Source organism: Rhodnius prolixus, unplaced genomic scaffold (genome assembly GCF_049639745.1).
Source record: "Rhodnius prolixus isolate KJV_2025 unplaced genomic scaffold, Rpr scaffold_8, whole genome shotgun sequence".
Taxonomy (NCBI): domain Eukaryota; kingdom Metazoa; phylum Arthropoda; class Insecta; order Hemiptera; family Reduviidae; genus Rhodnius; species Rhodnius prolixus.
The window spans coordinates 33,831,340-33,856,371 of NW_027411593.1; the positions used below are offsets into that span (position 1 = coordinate 33,831,340).

The following is a 25,032-nucleotide window of genomic DNA, read 5'->3' on the forward strand; positions in this document are numbered from 1 at the left end:
AGCCCTTTCTCCCTTAATTTCTGGTAAAATTTCGCCTTATGTGACACTAATTGTACTGCTCTAAGTTGCCCGGTTTGTTGTGAGAAAAATTGAAGGAATGAAAATAAATAAATAAAAGATATTTAATAAATATTATGGAAAAAATTATTATACAATATTTAAAATGACACAACTTGCTCCGACTAAAACTTTTTAGACGGGCAAATAATTTTGTCGTAGGAATGTTTGTTTACCTTACTATAATTACTGTACAAATAATTTACAGAGAAAATTGAGGAAATTAAATAAAGTAAAAAAACGAAATTGGTATCAAAATACATTAACCTAGTGGCGCATAAATAAAAAAAAATCGGTAGTTTAAGGTAGATGGCGTTCATTCATGGTAGCATACTGCTCATGATTCTCATTTTCAATCAGGTAACTTCAGTAGGAATAACCTCCGTTTGATGCGTATGACTGTCCGGGTTGGCTAGATCCCGTACCGGTTGGCGCTCCGTAACTTGATGACGGTGACGAAGCTGTTGGTGCTCCATAGCTCTGAGATGGCTCTTGTCCTTGGATCGCTGTGTTAAATGATTGGGATGGCAGCCCAAAACTTATTGACGATACTGCAGGATAAACTTGATGAGTTTGGCCTGCGAATGGATTTTTAACTTGAAAATTTTGTTTTCCTCCTGAAGAAGGCTGACCTGATGGCGCACCATAACCTGCAGAAGGAGGTTGCGATGGAGCTGCGTAACTACCTGTGAGGTCTTGTGCTGGTGTTCCATAATTCGATGATGGTGCCGGAGCCCCGTAGTTTGTCGACGGACTACTAGGGGATGGAGCACCATATGTAGATGAAGGTCTGGAAGGTGCTCCATAACTTGAAGATGGGCCTTGAGATGGTGCACCATAAGATGAGGAAGGTGGTTGAGATGGCGATTCATAGCTTGAGGATGATGATGATGGAGACGGTGCACCGTAACTAGATGAAGGAGATTGCGAAGGTCTACCATAAGTTGATGATGGAGCTGAGGATGCTGGTGGAGCACCGTAATTTGAAGAAGGAGTTTGACTTGGAGCTCCGTAATTAGTAGTAGGCTGAGAAGGAACACCATAAGATGAAGACGGTCTTGAACCGAAACTAGTTCCTGAACTTTGTGGTGTGCTATAAGTAGGTGATGGTGCACGTGAAGGAGTACCATAAGAGGATGAAGGGGGTTGAGAAGGAGGTCCATAATTAGTTGAAGGTGGCTGCGATGGTGCTCCGTAGTTAGTGGAAGGTTTTGATCCGAAATTGCTTCCTGATCCACCAGACGGTGCTCCGTAACTTGTGGAGGGGGCTCGTAATGGAGCACTATAGCTGGAAGAAGGTGCTTGAGGGGGAGCTCCATAACTAGAAGAAGGCCTAGAACTACCAAAACCGCCAATAGAACTTTGGGAAGGAGCGCCGTAAGAAGAAGAAGGAATTTGCGAAGGAGCTCCATAACTGGAGGAAGGGCTAGAGCTTCCAACACTACCACTGACTCCTTGAGATGGGACTCCATAGTTCGACGAAGGTGGCTGTGATGGAACTCCATAACTAGATGAAGGTGGTTGAGAAGGAGGGCCGTAAGTTGAACTTGGTCCCGTTGATGGGGCGCCATAACTAGATGATGGCCTAGATGATTGAAAACCGCCAGCTCCTCCTTGTGAAGGAGCATAACTTGAAACGGATGTACCAACACTTGGTGCGCCATAACTTGACGAGGGAGGTGAAGATTTGGGTCCGCCTAAAAACAAAAATTCTATGTAATTCTGTTACGGCTTTCATAAGCTTCATAACCTTTCATAAGAATAAGAGAATGATGAGTGGACATGATACTGTTAGTAATTACAGACAATAGGTAATTAATTTGAAAGGAAGTTCTATTGATGAAAATATATATTGATTGTCATGGTAGAGATTTGTTTAATAAATGGTACGCAAATTTAACAGACTTTTTGTATTAGTACTTTAAATGGAAAGTAATGTAGTGTAAGAAAATTGAAAAGGAGGAACGATCAGACAAGAAGCTAAGAAATTCTTGCAAAGATTGGTAATTGTTAGTATCTCAGATGAGGTAGCGGGGAAACAGGTCTTGGATAGAACCTTAGTAAAATCAACGAATATGGGGGTTTCAAAGAAATTAGTTTGATAGCTATCGAATGAACGTCTAGCAAGCTACCCTTATGTAGTGTAGTGTTACAGTCGCTGGTGAAACAAAACTTTGTGAATACAGTTTCATGAATTTTAACAATTAGGTAATTAGTAATCAGAGATTTTTAAACTATTTCAGAAAAATTGGTGATTAAAACAGGTTTTAATCGGCTAAAACGAAATCTTGAAAAATGAAGTAATTTAGAGTTAATAACGTGAAGCATTACCGCCTAGAGATGGGGCACCATAGCTAGAAGAGGGTTTTTGCGAAGGAGCTCCAGGACGTCCAGAGGGAGCGCCGTATGTTGACGATAAAGCTTGTGGAGGTGCTCCATATGAAGATGACGGAGTGGAAGGTCTGCCTCCCGATGGAACTCCATATGTTGAAGATGGTTGGGAAGGTCGAGAAGGAGGACCATAACTTGAAGAAGGACCTTGAGAAGGAGCTCCGTAACTGGAACTTGGAGGAGAAGGCCTAGATGGTGCTCCATAACTTGAGGAAGGGCCTTGAGAAGGAGCTCCATAACTGGAACTTGGAGAGGAAGGCTGAGATGGACGAGAAGGAGGACCATAACTTGAGGAAGGACCTTGAGAAGGAGCTCCGTAACTGGAACTTGGAGGAGAGGGCCTAGATGGTGCGCCATAACTTGAGGAAGGAGGAGCTCCATAACTGGAACTAGGAGAAGAAGGCCTAGATGGCGCTCCATAACTTGAGGAAGGACCTTGAGATGGAGCTCCGTAACCAGAACTTGGAGAAGAAGGCTGAGAAGGACGAGAAGGAGGACCATAACTTGAGGAAGGACCTTGAGAAGGAGCTCCGTAACTGGAACTTGGAGGAGAGGGCCTAGATGGTGCGCCATAACTTGAGGAAGGAGGAGCTCCATAACTGGAACTAGGAGAAGAAGGCCTAGATGGCGCTCCATAACTTGAGGAAGGACCTTGAGATGGAGCTCCGTAACCAGAACTTGGAGAAGAAGGCTGAGAAGGACGAGAAGGAGGACCATAACTTGAGGAAGGACCTTGAGAAGGAGCTCCGTAACTAGAACTTGGAGGAGAAGGCCTAGATGGTGCACCATAACTTGAGGAAGGGGCTTGTGAAGGAGCCCCATAGCTTGTTGAAGGCGTCTGAGATGGGGTTCCATATGAGGATGAAGGGGCGGACGGTTTTGATGGAGGTTGAGAAGGAGCACCGTAGTTGGATGATGGGATTGGAGCAGGAGGTCCATAATTCGAAGAAGGAGTTTGTGAAGGTGCTCCATAACTACTGGCAGGTTGCTGCGATGGTGGGCCATAACTGGAAGATGGCCTTTGAGCAGGTGGACTGTAACCATTAGAAGGACCTGATGAAGATGATGGGTATCCAGAGGCTCTCTGAGGAGGACTCCCATACGATGAAGACGGAGGTTGTGAGGGTGCCCCGTAAGATGTTGAAGGCCGCTGGGCAGGCGCTCCGTAATTAGAAGAAGGAGTTTGTGAAGGAGCTCCGTAATTAGATGATGGTTGTTGGGAAGGTGGGCCATAATTGCCTGATGGTCCACCTTGTGAAGGAGCACCATAACTACCTGATGGCCTTTGGGCACCTCCGGTATATCCAGAACTACCACCACCACCACTAGGGGCGCCATAACTACCAGAAGGTTGTTGTGCGGGTGCACCGTAACTGCTAGATGGGGTCTGAGGAGCTGGAGCACCATAACTGGAAGAGGGACGTTGGGAATAACTTGTTGAGGGCCCTTGTGAAGGAGCTCCATAAGATCTTGAAGGTTGCTGAGAAGGGGCTCCATAACTGGAAGAAGGTGCACCATAATTTGGTGAAGGCTGGGGTGCACCATAACTGCTAGATGGTGGTGAACTAGGGACAGGTGCTGGTCGATCAGGTACCCCGTAGCTAGTGGCTGGAGGCAAAGCACCTCCACCGCCAGGTAAACTTAGTCCATTCGCTGGTTTGTTATAGTTGTATCCACCTCCTCCACCACCGCTGCCATTTCCCCCTCCAACCAGTGGGGCTGGAACAATAGCAAAAATGTTTATTAGTCATTTATGTCATTTAATATCGCAAATGACAGTTAATCAAGTAAATTGATCATGGAAGATTCTTCAGTATCAGATACATCTACAAACACCTCTGCCATATAAATTTCTCCAAAATTATCGCATAAAATTTGTTCTCAACGTACTAAAGCCTTTAGGATGCTCCATTAAAGTATTAATGACGTATTGGAAAGTCACTCCCAGCAAATCGTTTGCAAATTGTTATGTTACTGCCCATCAGAAAAAAATAGTAATGTTTCAAAAGATAGCTAGAATAATAAAATGCAGTGCTAATATTGTAGTTTATTATAACCAAAAGACCTTGACTGGGATGCTCCACATAATTAAGAAAGCTTTCACTTTTCTTCTTCTCAAAATAATTAATTCTCATCACTTGTAGTGTTTACTTCCGCTATCCACTAATTAATTCAACAGCTTTTACTGGAGAATAAAAAAATAATTAATATTTTACCTTTTTTAATATTATTTTTTTTAATTTTGTTTTTGTGGCTATAAATATTAGAAATAGTCTTCATTTACTAAATAATTTTCCTTGAATTTCCATTTTAAATATCTACCTAATTAAAAGTGAGCTATTTTTAAGCTGTTTTAAAAGATGAGGAATTTTACTGTTAGTGTAGGATCGATAGTTCAAATCTCTTCTGTGAAGTGTCAACTGCGAGATTTAAAGGTGCATAGAAAAAAAAGTAAAGTTACACTATTAACGAGGAAGGTAGCTTTACAATTCACGTTTTTTCTAATAAAAAGTAGTTAGTTACACACGGGAATTGAACTAGCAATCTCGTACATGCAAATCCTCGTTTCATAACTACTACAACAGTATCCAGCCTCTTGAAGGAGTTCTACAAGTGAGCCTGCCACTACAAACAAATGTTTATTTAAAAATTATCTGTTCAAAACATTCTACTTTTTCACACTCCTTTACACTTTACTTGATAAAAAGGTTTAGTTGATCGTTGTGACAACAAAATAAACGTTAAAATGCAAGTTGAGGAGGAAAAAAAGAAAGGTTTGGTTGACGATTACAAACAAGTAATTCGTGGGAGTATATAATTATAAAATTGTTTATAAAATTATTTAAGCCATATTGTTTGTAAATATCGATCGCTAGAGACACAATCAATTGTAACAGTTAAAAAAACACATTGTCCAGGTTATGTGTTTTGATTAGAGCCTGTTTTTCTTCAAAAAACTGATGTTCCAATCTTTTAGGAAAAGATGGAAATCTGAAATTGATTGGAACACTCAGCAAAAGAAGAGTTGCTAGAAATATAATCGAGAGCAGAATGATTTGGTTACCATCTGTTACAGATTCCTCATCAGCAGAGATTTCTAAGTATATCTTTATTTTAATAGATTGGAATATTGCAATAAAGCGTTAATTTTCTCAATAAGTTTTTGTACTTTTTTTTTTGAATAGAAAATAGACTACATATTTACTTTTTGTTTTGCAGGAAAAGTCCATTACAAAGTAATATTAAATTTATAATATTTGCGAGTTGACTTGTCAAAGAAAGGCCTACCAGTATTTAAATACTAGTTTATAAGGAAGTTTGTAGTGTAAAAATATAGAATTACAAAAATTTAAAATAAATGTTCATTTGCTGGAACTTTGTGTTTTGCCTAACTGATAACTGTGTCACATTATTTCTATGACTGGAGTTCACGCAAGGCATATTGTAACATTGTACGTAATACTATACAATGTGGTAGAGATTTTTGTTAAGAGAAATATTTATCTGACCAAGAGATGGCATTTAGCGAATACTAGTTATATCTATATTTCTAGAGAACGTGTGGTTGTTTACGATTAAGTCTATTCATATTCATTTGAACTGTTGCGAACATAAACACAAAACTGTTTAACATTTAAATTGTTAACCACAATTAATTAAACTTTAAAGAAATGATGATTGGCTGGATAACTCTCAATGATCATAATGCGTTTTATTATTCATTTAGTATTATTAATAAATTAACAGTTATTATATGCTTAACAATTAACCGCTTCGTTCGTCTAAGTAATCAACACTAATAAACCAAGGAAATGAAAATTATAAAAAAATTAGATTTACTTTGAACTTTCACTGACTTGAGTTTGCTGGGTGCTTTCCTTCCAGAGGTTTTGGTTACTTTATTCTATATTACTTTTTTTATTTACATTTCATAAACAAAGTAATGAATAAACGTCAATTTTTTTTTTCGAAGCCCTTATTTTTCTAAAAAAAAAAAGCAAATTTAATTGGAAACCGCCTGACGTCTGTACATCGTTTGATCAGAGCGGCTTAATTCAAGTTATACATTCGCTATACTTTTATTTTTTTTTACTCAGAATGTTAAGTAAAAGAACAAATGAAATTGCCAAATTGTCTCAGAATGTTTTGTGTTAAACCTCTATAAAAGAAGTTAGAATGATCGAAGAGCGATAATGGTCCTGAGAAATTTAAATTTTCTACATATTTTATAAAAAAAAAAAAAGTACCTAAAGCCACAGTAGTTTCGATAACCAAATCTAATTTCCTGCTGCGATAAATTCAGAACAGGTAACTGGTGAATAAGCTGTTGTGAATTTTAAAGTTTAGCTATAATATTGACTTTGTTGACAGGTTATTAAAGTTCTGACTGTTGCAATGGACACCCACTATGCCAACATTCTGCAGTAAAGCACAGTAAAATGTATTATTCAATCCCTTTGGAATGATGTGAATTGATTTCTATACTCTATTGTGTGCATTGAAATGAACTAATGGCATCGGAAATAGTAACTTATTTTAATGTTTCAGATATCTCGCACAAAAAAATGGTTTTAATATTTTTTAAGTACAAACAAAAATAAATGAAAATAAGGAAGAAAAAATTAAGTTATAACATGAATGAAGACCTTTGTAATAATAAGAAACCTTCTTTTCCTCAACTAAACTGACCAAACCATTTTAAATGGAGTTTTCAAAAGTAGACTGTTTTTAATAAAAATTAAATTTGTACTGGAGGATTAGTATAGCAGGAGTGGATGCCACAATTCCTACTTACTTAAGAACTAATGAATAGTCTCTGCTCACTTGAAACTTGAAACAAACAAAAAAACTTTGATGAAAGTTAAATTACAGGATGAAATAAGATATTACAATATCTGAAAGACTGTCTTCAGTTGGAGGGAATTCAGGTTTGATATTGATTAAACGAGGAATGAAAACAAATCAAGCTTTGGTCGAAATAGGTATTGAGCGGTTTTTAGATTCTATAAAGACATTTAATTAAGTTTTCAAAAGATCTCCTCAAGATCAAAGAGCAGTTAATAGGATGATAGGAGATTAAGAGTTAACGTATAATCAAAATCAGTTAGTCTGATTCTATTTCACTCTGCATGGTAAAAAAATCTGAGGCAAACTTTTTAAGCAAGTTAAAATTTATAGCGATTATTATTAAGAACAGAATAAAAAATACAGTTTTAATCAAAACATCAATGCTAAATGATGCAGGTAAATTGCATTTACACCAACCGTGTTAACCCAGTTAAAAACAATATTATGTAAAGATCAGATAATCAAAGCAATTATCTTAAAAAGAATAAAAAACATTGCGAGGAAAGTAATATGAATCACAAAATAATATTAAGAAAATAAAATCTCTCACTGGTATTAAATAAATACAAAGAACATTACCCAGAAATCTACGTAAGGGATCTGAAAACGTAGAAAAGGAAGTTAAAAAAAGGGAGTAAAATGTATGTTATAAAGTGGTAAAAAAGATACATCACCCGAGGCGATGCCTATACACATAGAGAATTGCGCCCATGGCATGGTATAGTATTCTCTCACAGAGGGTTCATCAAATAACCCTGTTCTATTCTCTGTTCTCTAGCTGGCTACAAAATAACATTTGCTGAGTTTGTGCCAAACTTTTCTTTTTAAATTGTATCACTGACGTACATCCAACCAAATCATGTCTGTTATGCGAGAAAACAAAATCATGGTATGTCTTTTATTTTCACCAGTTCGAATAGTTTAGCTGTGCTGGAGAAACTAAAACAAATTATTGAGACTAAAAGCTCTAAACATTGATGCTGGACTGTTCCAGGAGACTGAAGAAAGTATTTTATATTAAGAACCTAAGAGAGCAATGGAACGAAGATCCATTATTGTATAATTTTTAAGATAAAATATAAATATTCAACGCTTGGCATTTAGGCGACTACAAGTGAAGAGAAAAGTCAAAGATTGGTAGGAGTTAAGTTATGGAAGTAACAGATAAGGGAGAAAAAGTCACAAAAGGAAGGAGGATATGTCAACAGAAAAGTTGTCAGCTTACTTTATGAATACATTTTTCATAATAGTTCACGTATTGCCATTTATTTATTCATTTATTTATTTTTATTTCATAATAAACTCAAATTTAGTTTAAGTTTGATTGATTTAAATTGATCCCAAAATTTAATTTAACCTATTTTGATATATGAAGCGTTTTGAAATTAAGGGGTGCTACCAAAAGTTCCACTAAGCAGGGATATCTATTCCCTTCAATGCAAAATCCTAAAGAAAATAGTAAATGCTCGCCCTGGTATCTAATCATATTCACTTTCTTTCGCAAAACTAGCGAATTCCCGTTTTTCATGATTTTATTCTTCTACAGAAGCTCAATCCAGTTCATTAATGAAAGTCTTCATCCCTACATCGTTCCTGATAACCCACCAAGAACTGTTTATAACTTTGTATTCACATTTTACTTAATCATTACATATTTTTATGCGTAGTTGTCGAATAAAATGAAAAATAAATAAACTGATATGATAAAAAACAAACAAACTTTTAGACTTCAAATTAAAAAACTGGAAAAAACTTACCATCCCTCTTGGATAGAGTGGCACCAAATGCAGGTGTGCACAGTAGGAATGCAATACCAATCTGAAATACAATACAATAGTCGTTTAAATATTAGAGATTATTTTTAATTACAAATTTATTTTGATTTTATGTAAAGTATTTAATAAATTAATAACAAAATTTTCTGTTCTTTGCACTTTTTTAAAATGGACAGTGAGTAGCCAAAATTGGTTACCAACTTCTACTCTTTGAAAGTAGTTAATTTTTAGTAAAAGAAAATGAAACTATTCGTTAATGGCTTATTATTAAAATTGCAATGAGAAAATCTCTCAGACTTGACCAATACAAAAACAAAAAACTATTGCTAAAGATAAACTTCCATAATGGAGAATTCAGCTAACATCAATACTCTTCGCTGTTGTCTTAAACAAGCTTTGTTTCACAATAATTGTTGATTTATGAAATCGATGTTACTGAACGCTAAGAACTGAGTCCCACCCAACATGAAGGTTAAAGTGAAACGGTTTAATCATACAAATTACTAAACTCACTTCAGAGCACCTAGTAGTCTGTGCTATAGTTAGTAACATAGACATAGAGATAAAAGAATGTTATTAAAGTATTATTTCACTTTACAGCTTCAAGTAGATTACAAAAAGATGTTTATTGTTAATAAAAACCGTTTGTAGCTGAAATTCTTAAATTTAACGAAATTTTAATTTATTAAATGGGTAAATAAAGAAGAGAAACTTATAGAATAAAGGTAAAATCGACTATTGTCACTGGTTCACGGAAAGATTGTTATCATTTGTGCAGTTTCTTTTCTCACGTTTTACTCTCAGATCTCATTTACTAATTACACATTCATTTTGTTCCTGAATTTAAAATTTTTGGTTTTTATCACATTATAGGGCTGGTTGCTCCATTCTTTTTCGGATAAAAATAGAGATCCATCTTCAAATCATGGAAATATAATTTCATAGGAAAGGGATTAGCTCACATAACGTGCTGATAAAAATGGTCCAAAGAAATTGTCTAATTGAAGTTCAATCTAATGGAGTTCAGAAAGTAAACTAAAAAAAGTTTTATACTTTTCTTTTCTTCCACAACTGAAAATACTAGAAGAAAGTCTTATTTTCCTTAAAATCAATCCTTACTTCGGGACCGACCAACTACTTTAATTTTCTGAGTGTTGCAAATGGTTACATTTAAGCCCACAAAAATTACATAATTAAAGCATTAAAGTGAATGAAACTGCTTAGAAAAAACAAAAAACTTGCAACCTAATTATTACGTCAGTAAAAAACTTCCATAGTGAACCTACAATTTTTGCTATACTTAATGCATTCACCAGCCATTGTCTTCAACGATAAGAGAAAACCAATGATATATACACAAATATTACCTAATACGGTAAAAGTAATTTTTTTCCCATGGAAAAACTAGCCATTTCAAAAAGAGAGTAAGTTAGTTTAATACAAGCTGAAAGTCATTCTCACATTAATTAGCCAACGAGCTGGCAATTTTTGTTTTTTTCTAAATAATGTATCCGAAGTTTTTTCGTTTGTTTTGTGTTTTGCTCTATTTTTGTTTTTTAACTGTGAATAAAAACTTGTTTTGTATTATTACTGGAAATAAAATATTTATTTATTTAAATAATATAGAGATACTTTAGTCTAGTTTTGTTTGAACAATCATTCAGAGAAGACACCAATTTTATTTCTCTTGTTGTTGGCAAAAAATATGAAAGGTTTCAAATTTTTGATCCTGATTAATTTGGTTTATGGTAAGGAAGTGTTTTTTTACCTGACAGGAGCTTCAGCTGTACCGAGATCCACTCAACTGAGAAGTAAAATATTTTCATGAAACATTTATTTTACGAACTATAAGCGTTTGTATATACTAAATCAAGTTTTATTTATTTAATTATATTCAATTGTAAATGTTACTGAGAATTCCCACCAAACAGTTCCTTGTAGACATTTTTTTTATGTTTTCTGTCTGTTTCAGTCATTAGCGCGTTTTTTGGGGTCTTATTACACAAAAGTGTTAAAAAAAGAAGGCCATTATCTTTTATAAGATAATAAAATGATAGCAAATGAAAGCTAAAGATAATTCTGCCCGTCTCTAAGTGACTTACTCTGAAAAGGTTTGGTGCGGTAGTTGTATAACATTAAACTGACTGACATAAGATTGTATCATCTCGAGTAACAATACACTTGTAAATAGAAATGCATTCTTATCAGCACTTAGTACTCTAGATATAAGTTAATTTGAGTGCATGATGTGCAGGATATGTGAAGGTAAGCAGTGACCGACTAGATCTAGAGAATGACAGAGACCTGAAGTGCCACGTCTTAAGTTATTATAAATAAAAAAAGCTACTGAGCGGTAGCCATTTCTACTCATTGCAGAAAGCTTTTCTCAAAGTTCAAAACATTTTTCATGAAAAAAGAGTCAAAACAGTCAAATAAAAGCTTTAGATGTTCATCTGATGAATCATGTGATACGGATGCTAATAAGAAGAGCTAATGCGTTTTTCTACTTGAATCTCGGTATTTTAGTAAAAAGATTGATTACCTTTCATGTTACCAAAGTTGTAATAACTTTTTACTATAGAGAAATGGCATCTTACAAAAAAAATAAATAAAAACCTCTCCTTCAGAATTGTACCTCCAAGTTAGCAGTACAGTTTCGAAGGAGGTATCTATATAAGACTGCTTTTGAATCCGATTCTATCCCTCCTGATTTTCAAACAATTCGTTAAATTAGATGTGGCCATTGTATAGTGAAAACCACTCTAAGTAAAGTACAGGAAATCAATGTCACATCTGGTATTCAATTGTCGGAAAGATGGTTAATAATGCAATAACTGGAGTACCAATTGTGAACACTAATGCAAATTAGAATTCTTCGATTGAGAAACGCATTTTTGCAAAAAATTAAATAATCACCAGTTTTGATAATGGAGTTTGCAATCTATTAAAATCCTATTAAGTAATTATTTATTATTAAGATTTAATGCTGGTTGTTTTTCCATTATTTACTATATTTAATAATAAAGGGAAAGTGGAGCTCATATGTTAGTTAAAATTCTTATTACAGATTAGCACAAGCTATTTCTAGACTTTCTTCGTCTTATATATTCAATGAAAAATTATATTGGTTATATAGAATTCTTATTCCTTAATGTGTTCTAAAAAATAATCTCTAAAAATAGTATTATGATTATCAACAGCAAGAATTCTAATATGTAAATAACAGGAGAAGATTAGTCATTAGTTAGTGGACTGGATTTCCACACAATCCTGGTTCGAATATAAATCAGATTATCTTCCTTTTTTCAGGAGCTTCTTACAGCTAACTGCCCAGAGATGGACAGTGCTGCCTGTTACAAGAGAACAAAGTCCTTAGTGATAAATTCCTAAGAAGTTTTCTCGGCTTAAACTAACCGCGAACCTTAAGCATCATTTATATAGAATTCACTGGTGGTATATGTAAGTAAATAATGGCTCATACGTAAGGCGGTGTCCACAGAAATACTGATTCGAGGTTAAAGTTTGGGTTAACAGTGCCCGGGAAGTGTTTGGCTTTGAAGAGGCAGATAGCCGAGCAAAAGAAGACGACTCAACGATGATGCAAGAAATTCAGTTACACGCTCTTTGGATGCAGCTAAAAATATGTGAAATTCACTTCCAGATTATGATGCTGGAACAGAGAACAAAAACTTTGCTAAGAGAACCATTTTTGGCTAGATTCAGCTTAATGGCAGATGATGGTTATCTGCTTCACTATCTGGTTATAATTGGTGAAACAAACTTTAATTGATTGTGCAGTTTGTGCCACAACAGGATAACCACGAGCAGGTTACATCATGACAGATCTTTTGGTTTACTCATTGTTTGACACAATAACGACAGTGGTATGTTCTAAAACTAAAAATTGTACATTATATTGGGATGCAGTATCTTTGCTTTTATTCATTGAAACTTTTTTTTAAATGTGAAATAGAATTTAACTTAGTTAAAATGATCAAAAACAATCTAACAAAAAGACGGGAAACGAAAGATAGTGGGCTAAAGAAAAGAATAAGTGTCATTAGTAAGATATGTAAGTCAGTGCTATCTTCCATTTCACTTTCACCTGGTAACGTGCTTTCCACCTTTAGTTAAAGAGTTCTCAGTAGACGCGGAATAAACTGTTAGCTATACAAGGTGAAACTCTCACTGATGATAAAGGTGCAAAAATAAATGGTAAGTTTTGTGTTGATGAAAAATTAACTGCAACGATGACGAATTATATTTTGTAGTTTAAAAGAAAAATGATTTCATTTATTAACCAGGAAAGAATCATTATACCAAAAAAAATTTATAACAAATGATCTCGGAACTAATTGTACGCATATTACCCACTAAATACCTATAAATTACGTCAGATTTTCAAAGTATTTGTTATTTTTATTTCATTAGTTATTTATTAAACAAAATAAACATAAAAATTCAGTAGAACTGGTCAAAAAACAAAAAATGTGTGGAAAAAAATAGCTAGATTTGTGATCACCGCGTGAGGGGAACCAATTTTTAAGATTACTTAAAATTCTTTCACGATTCTTAAATGTTTTGCTCAAATTCTAAAGTTAGAAGAAAATGGCTTAATTATGAAAGTTCGACCTATTGTCCGTGATTTTTCTGGAAAAAGTACATGACGGTAAGTTTTTAGACTTTTATCTATTGGTAAATTTTGGAATTATTTTTGTTGTTGTAGCATCATGATTGGATTGTTTTTTTTTGAAAATGTCTCTAATATTTATTGAACTCTGAATAGTTGTTTATCACTTATATTTGAAGCATTTTGAGATTAAATTTGGTACCAGAGAAGAGTTCAAACATATCCATTATATTTGTACCAATTTAAGCATAAGGAGATCCATTCATAGTTCTTCATTTAAACAGAATTAAATTTCTTTAAAATGCTACTAGAAAATGTAACAATCAACTGAACAATGAATAACAATGCCATCACTAATGAGTAAGTCGTAAGAGTGTACACCACAATTTACGTCAGCGCATAGAAACACCCATAAACTTATAATAACAGAGCCATTAGAGAAGGCACACATTCATTTCCAAACATATCGTAATTAGGTAAATGCAGTAACTATTTTACAATGTATAAAACTAAAATAACAATGTTTTATTTAAAATTAGTATTCCAATTGAACAATTACAGAAATATATTTAGGATAAATTATTATATAAATAAAATAACGCTTCCAAATTCTGTTTACTAGCAAATACATGCTGTGCTATGATTTATTTGAATCATTTAACCGTGAAAATGGATTTCAAAAGGAATTTGGCCGAAATTAGCTATGTCAGTCAGGCTTATATCTAATCTGCAGTACACTATAATGTACGGTGCCACTACTTACATAATATTAAGTTAAAACAGATAAACAGGCTTATGTAAAGAGTAAACAGCGTATAGGAATATTTCCTAATTTTGATAGTTTTGAGAGGATGATAGTTGGTCATGTAATGGTATCTAAATCATATTAATCGAGATAAGAGAAAAAAAACTGTTATTTTTACGTACTTCATTTAAAAAAAGAACTACATTAATAAAACCTTTTAAATTGTTTTTCAGAAAAAAAAAAAACATTAATTTACATCAGTTTAAGTTATTGTTAAAATGCTAGAAAGCCAGAGGAGTCTTCGATGGACTACTAAACTAAGGTGTAGCACACTACATCACACAGTAATGCTGGAATCGATTCCCGGTCTTCGCTTAGGATGTTGTTATTTTTTACGTTAATTTTTGAAGTTACTACCAAGAAGTTTATTAACTGATTTCATCCATTAAATGTCTGTGGTAGGCAATGAAATCCGCCAGAAGAAAAAACAAAAGTTTTTTCTTTTAGCAATCTTCGCTGGTTTCTAAGAAAGAGTACCTAATTAACAGGTTTGACCTAATTAGAATAAAATCTCCAATATTAGGATTATAAATCTCTAGAAGGTTTGGAAGTTTGCTACTGGGTGAATAATCAGGTGAGTGAATGAAGGTTAAGAGAGGTAAATAACATTATCACTCTATCTACCAGCATCACAGAGGAGGGTTCTTTTTTTCTACCCTATAAAAATCCCAAAGATTTTTATGAAGTTACGCAGAACTGACTTTAAATCAAAATTTTGTAACTGTATACACCAGTATTTAAAAGAAAGCTTAAATTAAGCCGTTTTATGTCACAAAAAGCAGCTTATGAATTTTGTAAAAATTTTAAATTTCACCACCCATAACATTTTTAAATTGTAAGTTTGTTTATAACAAACAAAAGTATTGTTACGCCTTTCTGAAGTATTAATATTTGGCAAGACAATTTTTCAAGTTTAAAACAATCAAGTTTAAAAAATATTTAGTTATTTAATCAATGTAACAATAAAGTAATAAAAACAAATAAGTGCTTATCGAAGAAATTAGCATAATTTGGTATACAATCAATAGCCAAGATAATGTTCTGTAATTAAAAGTAAAAACTTGAATTTTACTTAGTTTTATCTAAGCAAAATTGGTGAAGTTTTAACTGTTCATCTATAACATATAATACTATGATTCTAAAGTTAAAATTATAAAAAGAAAAAAAGGAAACTTACTGTTATATACATGGTAACTGTTGATAACTAATTTGAGAACACTATATACCGAAGGGGGTACAAGGTAGCACAAATGATCAAGAAGTTCGGCAAGACAGGGGAGTTATATACGGCAATGTTTGCCGGGGGTAATATCTTTAGGCGAGGAGGGGACTGTCAGAGATTTACTGTACAGTGGGGCCGCTAACAATACCTAACCATCAAATCATAAATAATTAAATTATATTAATTAAAACAATATAATAGATCTAGAAAGGTGTCAGCAATTAATAGATGCCTTCTTTCTTTCGCGGAGTATAGGCCAAGGTTTCAAAGCCGTCCTCTATCTTGATGGAATGTACATCTTGCAATAACTAAATTATACCATTTGAAGAAACATTTCTAATTTCGAGATTTTAATTTGAATGCTAAATTATTTAGCGTGACAGGTATTTAAAAAAAAATAAAAGATCACAACTTGATGAAAACAAAAATCGTGACATTCCAATAAATGATGTAAGTAAAATTCAAATGATACCCAGGGACAACTGTTTTGATTAATGATAGTTAGGAAGGGAAGGATATACTATCAGTAGAATAATATAAGCACAAGCTTAAGACTCCAAAAGTGGCAATCCAAACGAATTGTGCTTCTTTTTGTTTTGGTCAAAGTAGAAGGAATTATGAAAACTTTTGGTCGCAGTGTGGCCATGAATTTATAAGATCACAAGGACTTGAATTGGATATGGTTTCTTTAGAAAGGTACATTTTCGGTTTCTAAAATTTGGTCCAGGAAAGTCTGCATTCTTTCCATATAAATGAATTACAGAAAATTTTACTGCCGAAAACAAATTCCAAGTTAGATTCGCTTATCCAGAGATTTCCTTGCTTACGGTAACTTTTCATGTTAAAGCTACTCTCCAAAGCTCCTGATTTTTGGCATCCTGCCAGACCTTCTCCCATCTTGGTACTTTCTACTCCTCTGGAGAAGCCTACCATCTTACATCCTTAACATACCTGTTTTCTGTGTGAACCCAACGGTTTGAAAGCTCATTCTTAAAATTATCGAAAGTCACTTTTGAATTATCCAGTTTAATGCATCAAATCTTTAATGCTCTTGATAAAAAACTTATGCAATTGTCTTACATAAGGGCGTACAGCAGCATGAATTAAATATGTAATTTTCTTCATCAAAGATGCATTTTATCAACTGAAAGTTGACGCTTGAATAAGCTGTAAAAAATTAAAGAACAAAGTGTGCTTAAGACAGTTTTAGAGACTTCCTTATACTCATTCGGACGCATTTGGCAGATAATTTTCAGTCAATGCATCCCCGAGTAGTATATTTACGTGCCAAATAGCAGAGTGTACCAGTTTTGTCATGGCTATTAAGATTCTCTCTTGAAAATTGTTGCAACCAACAAAGGTGATAATTAAGAAAAAAACTAATTATATAATTAAATTGAATAATTTAATTTAAGCCGTCATCAAATATTTCAATATTTTGTAATTTCAAACGTAATTAAAATAACAATAATAACATTACAACAAAATTTTGAAGAAACTAACTGAAGACAACGACTAGCTGAATTTTTTTTTTGGCAAAATCACGTTTACGTCCGTCTAGACCAATTCCGAATAATTGTCTGCCATTAACAATACAATTTTACGCCTATAGAATTTGGCATGTCCCCATACATGATATTTTAGTTGGTTTGAACTATATTGATCACGCGCAGCTTTCATTTGCTTGTGATATATGCATTTAACAAACGTAAGATTACCTAAGAGTAGAACTTCAAATGTTTCGGGTATCCAATTTATTGAGTAATTGTTAAGCTAATCAAAAGTTTTTTTTAATCTTTCTCTTCTTCAGCTGCATCACAATGTTGACAAAAATTAAATGTTTCAACATTTCCATAATTTCTTTTACTCTTATAAAATCTCAATAAGCAGTAAGATTGGGGATCTGCAATTGAGAATTTAATAGAAATTCATATTGTAAATATTTAGGATGGGAATTGATGTTTGGAAAGAATGCATATAAAATTTTTCGTGATTACTTCTTCAGCAAGAAATCTGGCAAACAGTTGTAAATAAAATTTGTATACTATAAACGAATATCAAGAATGATTTAATGAATGAATTCCTTTCTTATTTTGCTAGTCGAGACAGGTCCTAAAGGCGTAGGATCTAGGCCACGCGTAGGCCCTTATCCTCCATTTTTCTATACCTATGGTTAATAGTTAAATTTTTGAGGTTTCTATGGTATACGCCGAAAGTTAATTAAAAGAGCAGTCTAAGGAGAAACGCAAAGAGAACTTATCCTGATTATTCAGAACTCAACTATCGCCACAGTTTTTTTATCGAATACAAATGTTTTACAACTAAAACTTATTTATGCAGTGTTTAAGCTCGATCAATATTGCTGTTTATTTACAACTTTTAAGCATAAAACATTTTAAAATAGTTAATTACCTTCTGTAATTCAGAAGGTTCTAAAAAGCATTTATAATTAAGTAATGACTTTTAGTTTATAAATGCATACAACTTCATAATATACATATAATAGATATATGTTACTTTGATGAATATATATACATGAAAACTTATTCATTTTCGGTCGTGCGAGTGTTGTTAGAATTATCATGTCATATATGATAATTATTATAGAATCTCATGGCCTTGATTTGTTGAAATTTGCTAATGATTTTAATAAGAAGGTTAGCCACGATTTGACTTAATTTAACTGTTGGCTTTTAAATCATCGTCAGTTTGTTAAATGCATTAATTAACTTCCAGTATGTTTGAATAATTTACCTAATTAATAATAATAAGGTTCATCCTTTTGCAGCTATTCCAACCAGTTCATCCTCCATCCATGTCTTTGTCGGATGTCTTCTCCTATTTTTCTTTCTTTAATGGCCCCCTAGAGTCCGTCCTCATAAAATGGCCAACTATTTTTATTTCCATGGTGTTACTCCCTTATATTTCTGAGACATTTGCTTGAATATCGTGCAGCGTTTTACTAAATTTGTTTCAATTCAGAAACTATTATCAACACAAGTTTCTCACTTATTTGTTAAATTAAAACCTGGAAAGTACGCGCTAAATCAACGCAACAATTAGTTGAAAACAAAAATAATCAAGTAATAACTGAAAATATGGCATTAACACCATCAAATCAACAATAATTTTTGTTGACTACCGTTTGCAAATTACATTTTACCTTCTCTTGGTGTTTAATGCTACGCCAAATTTACTAACTCTGTTTCTGTAAACAATGAATTAAGATGTTGTTTATAATGGTTTCAATATGTGGCAATGTCCAAGCATACCAGATTACATTAACAGGAGGCAGGGTATTGCAAAGCTTTTACCAAGGTTTTCAATAACTTCCAGCGTCCCAATAAGTTTCAATAAAGGTATAGTATACGTATATTCCAGCTATGCTTTACCTCTAAGGTTTCATTTGATTAAAAAAGTAAGTAGATTAAGTTCAGACACAGTAGCTTCCTTAATTTTGAAAAAAGCACTTTCTTTATTAAATGAAATTAAATGTTATTTATGCAATTTTTTCTATAAAATTTCAACTAAATGTAAATACCTAAGTGTTGAATAAAAATATAATTTCTTTAGTAATTTTAAAGTTAAGGATTTTACTTCTAACACTCCTCAGCTAATTCCTCACGTTTCCAACACATAAATATTTTCTCGGGTATATGGAATATTTTGGATTTGAAATTCTACTTATACTAAGCTTTATTTTCTCAGTGTCACAGCCTTGAATACATGAATTTCGATTGGTCAATTAATAATTCTCAGCTTCAAGCTGTTTGTTTAGATCAATTTAGATGAAAGATTGTACTAATAGCTTCTACAATTGGATCTACTATTCATTGAATGCAAACACTAATAGTATTTTTATTAAACTAACACTAATTGCAAGAAATTACTTGACGTATATTTAAATTAACTCAGAAATTAAATTATAATCTGATTTGATCGGAAAAGAAAAGGTTTCATAAATATTAAACAAATAACAAATCTAATGTGAATCACTCACGCTTACTCTCTTTCTGCAGCTTCTCCCATTCGCGTCACGATTTAAGTAAGTAAACCATTAGTTTTAATGTCGGCTCTATCAGGCTAATCAAATTTTTCTGATTACCACGAGCCCACAAACTTTTCAACAGTTTATTTCTATATATGTTGTCGTAGGCTTACTTAAAACCAATAAAGAGATGTTACATCTCTACATTATACTTGAATGCTTTTTTCAGGCATTTACCTGATAGAGAAAACGAGTTCTGCGGTGGACGTGCTGAAGCCCTGAATGGTTTCACAACATTTCACATCACCTTCTGATCACTGCATTGGACAATACTTACTAGGTAACTGGAAGAAGCCTATTTACCTGATATTTTCACAGATCAGCTATCATCTTTCTTGAAAATTGAACACAGGTTCCGTTTGCTAACCATAAGATATCTCTACCGCAAAATTCAGCGTTCCTGCCAGCAACCTATCTGTAACAGAAGAGTTGCTGTTTTTTGAGTGCTTCTATAATTTCCACAATCTCTTCTCTAACCGTGGAACTTAACCTCCATTTCATTCCCTCCTCAATGAACATAAGAGGACCCTATCTTGAATTATATCACTTAAATCTCTTACTGGTTCTGTTTCAATTAAGATTGAATATTGTAAAAAACATGTATTTTTTTTTTTTGCCCTCTCCAAATAAATAAATCTGGGTGTTGGCAACCTCACGTTTGACTACTATTAGGGCAGAAGAGGTAACTGAATTAGAGTACATGGTACTCACATACCCAGTCTCTTAAGATAAGTCTTATTACCTTGATACTTCTATTCGTTATTATTCCACCGCACGCTGTACAGTACTTCAACCTAACAAACACCTCAAAAACAACAGCGTTTAACCCAATCAGATATTTTGTTTGAATTTCTCCTTAAAAATCAAATATAATTAATATAAGCTAGAGTTCAGTTTTATGGAGCAATAAAAAGAAAGTAAAAATCTATTAAATTCACATGGTCAACCTAAGTGGAAGGATACAATGCTGATTTTATTTGAAACAGAATGCTTGTTTTGAAAATTATTTGTTTTTCCAAGAGTGAATCCCCCTAAAAAAAGCTTTTCTGAAAATTGTTTCAAATCAAAATGATAAACGTATGGTCGACGTTTATATAAAATTGTTAAGCAGTTTTCCAAAGTGGATGGAAAATTGAAATAGAACAACATCTTCACGCCCAACTGCAATGAAATTAGGTAAACAAAAGTAAAGGTACAAAATTTAAGGAATTCCCGTGAGAAAACTAACGCCTAACATTTTTAAACTCTAATTATAAAAAAAAAAAAATAAGTAGAAGCAAAACAAAAAATAATGCCTAACTAGGGTAATTGAAAATGTAAGCTCATAAATTAACACAATTTGCTCTACAAGTTACAAAATACTTATAGAACAACAATCTAGTAACTGGTAAGTACTCTCGCTAATCTCTAATAAGTCTCTCACACATCTATAACAAATAGAATGACCAAAGCCCACCCAGTAATGGAGTGCTGAATTAAAAGAGAAGAAAGGTAAGTACAGGTGGGAAAGATGATTAGATCTCTAGTACGTAATAATAGAGAATCTAAAAGATAGATTAAGCGACTTGTTCCCAATAGGAAACAAAGTTACTTTATAATGCCTTATATTTGTTACTAGCATATATTTCCAGTTTGTTTACCAAATACAATCACATTATTCAAAATTGATGAATAGTCCATGAGAAACATTACACACTGTACTTGCAACTGTTGTAAAACATAATTAAAATTATAAGTTACTGTATTATTAAATTATAATAATTTTTCTTTTAATCTTAATGATAAGACAAAGAACGTAGAAATTATTATTTTATTTCGCAATACTTTATCTTGGTAAAATTTAGTTTTTTGTAAAGATAGTTTGGTTGAAAAACTAGTAAATAATTATCTGGGAACTAATTGCCCATAAAAATAAAAAATAGAACTTCTAGTACGTTTTAAGGTAATTAGTGTCATTAAAAATGTTTTTACAAAAAGTATAAACTAGAAAAATGTTAAATTACCTCCTGTTATCTGAACCTTGACACCATAGCTTGCTTTTACTATAGTTTATTGCAATTGGATCATCTGTTCGCGATGTTTGAGTTTTACACTCTAAGCCTAAGCATTCATTTGGTTTTGGCTTTTGAGCTAAGTAGTGGTGTCTTTAGGATGCCTACATTAAACTTATTATCTTAAATTTTTTCCACACTAGCAGAATTTGCGGCGACTGCTCACATGCTTATATGTAAGTTCATATCTCACAAAGATTCAGATCATAATGTACGAGTTGTGCTCTTGTGATAATGGGTCAAAGCAAAGTGACAACCATTCTCCTGTCCCAAACTACATCGGTCCTAAACAAAGTAACTGATCAAGTCGGAGGATTGACTGTAACCACTTTTCTAACCTCTCTCTCACATAATGAAGATGAGTAGAGACGGATTGATAATGGAGAAATGATAAAAGAATCGATAACCAGCTGTTCTGTCCATTAGAACCGCTGGCGCACGCAAACTTATGGCGATATTGGCTGTGCCGGATTCTTTCAAATATAAATCATTGATTTAAACAAAAATAAATCTATTTTAAGACATTTATTGCTTTACAATGGACATTAGAAATTAAAAACAACTACTTTGTGACGCCTAATCATGGAAACAATAATTTTCTTTGTTACTCATGTAATGTTTGATTTGATTTTCAGTTTGAAATGAAGCACTTCAAGAGTAAAGCCATCAGTTGGACACAAGGAATGTGAAGACCACCTTAAACTCAAGCGTAAGAGTGAACAGTCTTAAGAAATTAAGGGTGTTACAAATAAGATATATTAATCTAGTCGTCGAGGAATTAACTAATTTATTAACACAATAAAGCTTTGCCATGTTGTATTTAGAAGATTTTAATGGCACCTAATTAATTTTATAGTTAGTTTCATTATTTTGTAAAGAAATCAATCAATCAATTTAAGATAAATATTGACGGTTGATTGTAAATTGCTGTCCACCAAAACTAGTGTAAAGAGTTCCAAATGTTATGCATCCCTTCCTTTATTTCGTTTTTATTCCTTTATTTCAAAATTTCAGCTCCCGTTTTAAAAATTCAACGTTAATAGAATGTTATAAAAGATTATGTTAGTATTACAGTCATATCAATGCTCCAATCTCTGTTTTCCTCTTCTCTACAAATATTTATTCACGAATAAACAAGATTATTAAGGTTTTTATTTTGTGAAACATGAAATTCCCATAGCTATAACAAAACAAAATATCAATGATTAATACAAATAATCAACTAAAATTCAAGGAAATCTAAAATAGAAGAAGTTAAATGCTAAAGAAATAATCTGAGCGAATAGTGTTTAGTGAAGGGGTGGAAGAGTTAGGCAGCTGTTTTCTGGTTGAACGGTTGCAATACCGTGACCTGTAACAATGTCTTCAGGAATAGCAGCGGCCGCCAGGAAATGGTGCAATAGCCGTGAGACCATCTCACAAACTCTAATTGGACAGTATGCCATGTGAATGAATGTTTACCGTCCGTTAAAATATTCTATTTATTTTACTTCTTATTAGCACATCTTATCTGATTAACACCGTAACTATTAGTGTACTGACCCAATCATAACTTTAAAAATAGAATGCCACATTTTAAAACAGTCATGCATTTTAAATCACTACTTGAATAGGAATCTTTAAAGTTGAGGAAAAGGAATACGATTATAGCTAATAAGTTCTGGGCTATCAATAATTTGATAATCAACTTTTAATATTTATATAAAATTCAATTCAACAGCAGAAAGAAAAGAAGATACTTATTTTAAGTATTATTTTCGAATTAGGCGTCAACAGTTGAGGTTACTGGCGTACCTAGTCTTCAGAGCATTGCTTGTCTCCAGGCAGCCATATCTCGATTCAGATTGCTTTGTCCATCGTCCACATTATGGCTCCCAGGAAGAGAAGAGAATTTGAACTTGTATCTGGAACCTTCTCTTTGCAAAGCCAGTGGGCTATGAAGAAACCCTGCGAAACCATTTAGGTGTAGATTATTCAAGGAGTGGCCTAATGAAGCTAAATCCATTGCATTCCAAAAGAGCGCTACCTTATGTGTTAGTGTTTGTTCATGGAATGTAAGCGATTAAATAGTCTATAATGTGCAAAAATACATGATAAAGGGTATTGATAAGGTACGCTATGCCTGTCGGTTCGCTGCGCAAACCTAGATACTTACGAACTACCTCTGCAGGACCTACAAGAATTGTGAAGCAGGTTCCACTGTGATGTCAAGTCAGCTGAAGTAATGGTTAAATCAGTTTCACTTAGGGGAAAGATATAAGATATTCTCATCTACCTCAACGAGATAATATTTGTCTTTATTTGTCAGCTTTACTCAAATAATTGAACTAATGGCAGGCTCTTTGGTACAGTGAAAGAGAAGTTTACAGTATTTGTGAAAATTCTGGTAACCTGAAATTATTTTCATACATTCAAATGTGTATTGATGAAAACCAAAGTTCTCCAGAGGGTACCATGTGGTGGTAAGGAAGTTCGAAAATTAAACAATCAACTAATGTTCTCCATACCTTATCCCTTCCAGTTCCAGAATTTCAATTATCTTCAAAATATTGCACAATACATATCTCAAGCTAAAAATAATAATAATTATAAAAGTTTTAAATTAAAATCATTACAGATTGCAATAAAATTATGCATCCTTAACAGATTGTTATTGTTGATAGAATTCTCAGTTCCCTCCATTCTCGCTATTGACATGTTAAAAGTTACGTTTCGAAACAAAACTAAAGTGAACTTTCACTGAATTAAAAAACAACCACAAAAACAGTCCTAATTAAGTAACTCTTTCATTGAATAGTGTTATTACTTCAAGGGTAAGATTCAAATTAATATCAAACCCATTACGGTGTACAATTTAAAACTGAAGTAGCGCCTGTCTGATTGTCATCCACTTAACTGTTTCTATTCAAAGCATTACCATTAAAATTAAAAATCGCCATTAATCACTCAACAGAAAAGTACAGTTAACATACATATTTAACAAAATGTCATAGGCCAGAAAATGTAAAAGATTTATTTGTTTATATGTAAGGTAAAATACTCTTTTTTTCTGAAACTCTCACTTTATTAAACATTTTTGGATTTATTATCTTAGAAATATACTTAATAGACTTAAAAAGAGGAAATCAAATTACGATAGATGCAATCAAAGCTATCCCAAATAGTGATATTTGAGGTGGGCAGTTAGAAAGACATTTCCCTTAAG

At 33.1% G+C, this 25,032-nt stretch overlaps 1 protein-coding gene and 1 long non-coding RNA gene across 2 annotated transcripts; both read right to left on the reverse strand.

Moving 5' to 3' along the window:
* Nucleotides 1-104: 104 nt before the first annotated feature.
* On the reverse strand, nt 105-16,413 carry Muc91C (Mucin 91C). The gene is made up of 4 exons (XM_074122502.1): nt 15,684-16,413; nt 9,054-9,114; nt 2,389-4,167; nt 105-1,754 (listed from the first exon to the last, which is right to left on the reverse strand). The coding sequence occupies exons 1-4, from the start codon at nt 15,693-15,695 to the stop codon at nt 424-426; spliced, it is 3,183 nt and encodes a 1,060-aa protein (XP_073978603.1). The 5' UTR covers nt 15,696-16,413; the 3' UTR covers nt 105-423.
* Nucleotides 16,414-17,249: 836 nt separating this feature from the next.
* On the reverse strand, nt 17,250-21,919 carry LOC141451271 (uncharacterized). Its single transcript, XR_012456651.1, has 4 exons — nt 21,780-21,919; nt 20,080-20,191; nt 18,483-18,756; nt 17,250-17,631 (listed from the first exon to the last, which is right to left on the reverse strand). It is a non-coding gene; the product is annotated as an uncharacterized lncRNA (long non-coding RNA).
* Nucleotides 21,920-25,032: the final 3,113 nt, after the last annotated feature.

Coding starts and splice junctions, on each gene's coding strand:
- Muc91C (XM_074122502.1), bottom strand. Junction 4,168..9,053: donor CACTCTATCCAAGAGGGATG/GTAAGTTTTTTC, acceptor CTATTGTTCCAG/CCCCACTGGTTGGAGGGGGA. Junction 1,755..2,388: donor TGGTGCCCCATCTCTAGGCG/GTAATGCTTCAC, acceptor TTTTGTTTTTAG/GCGGACCCAAATCTTCACCT.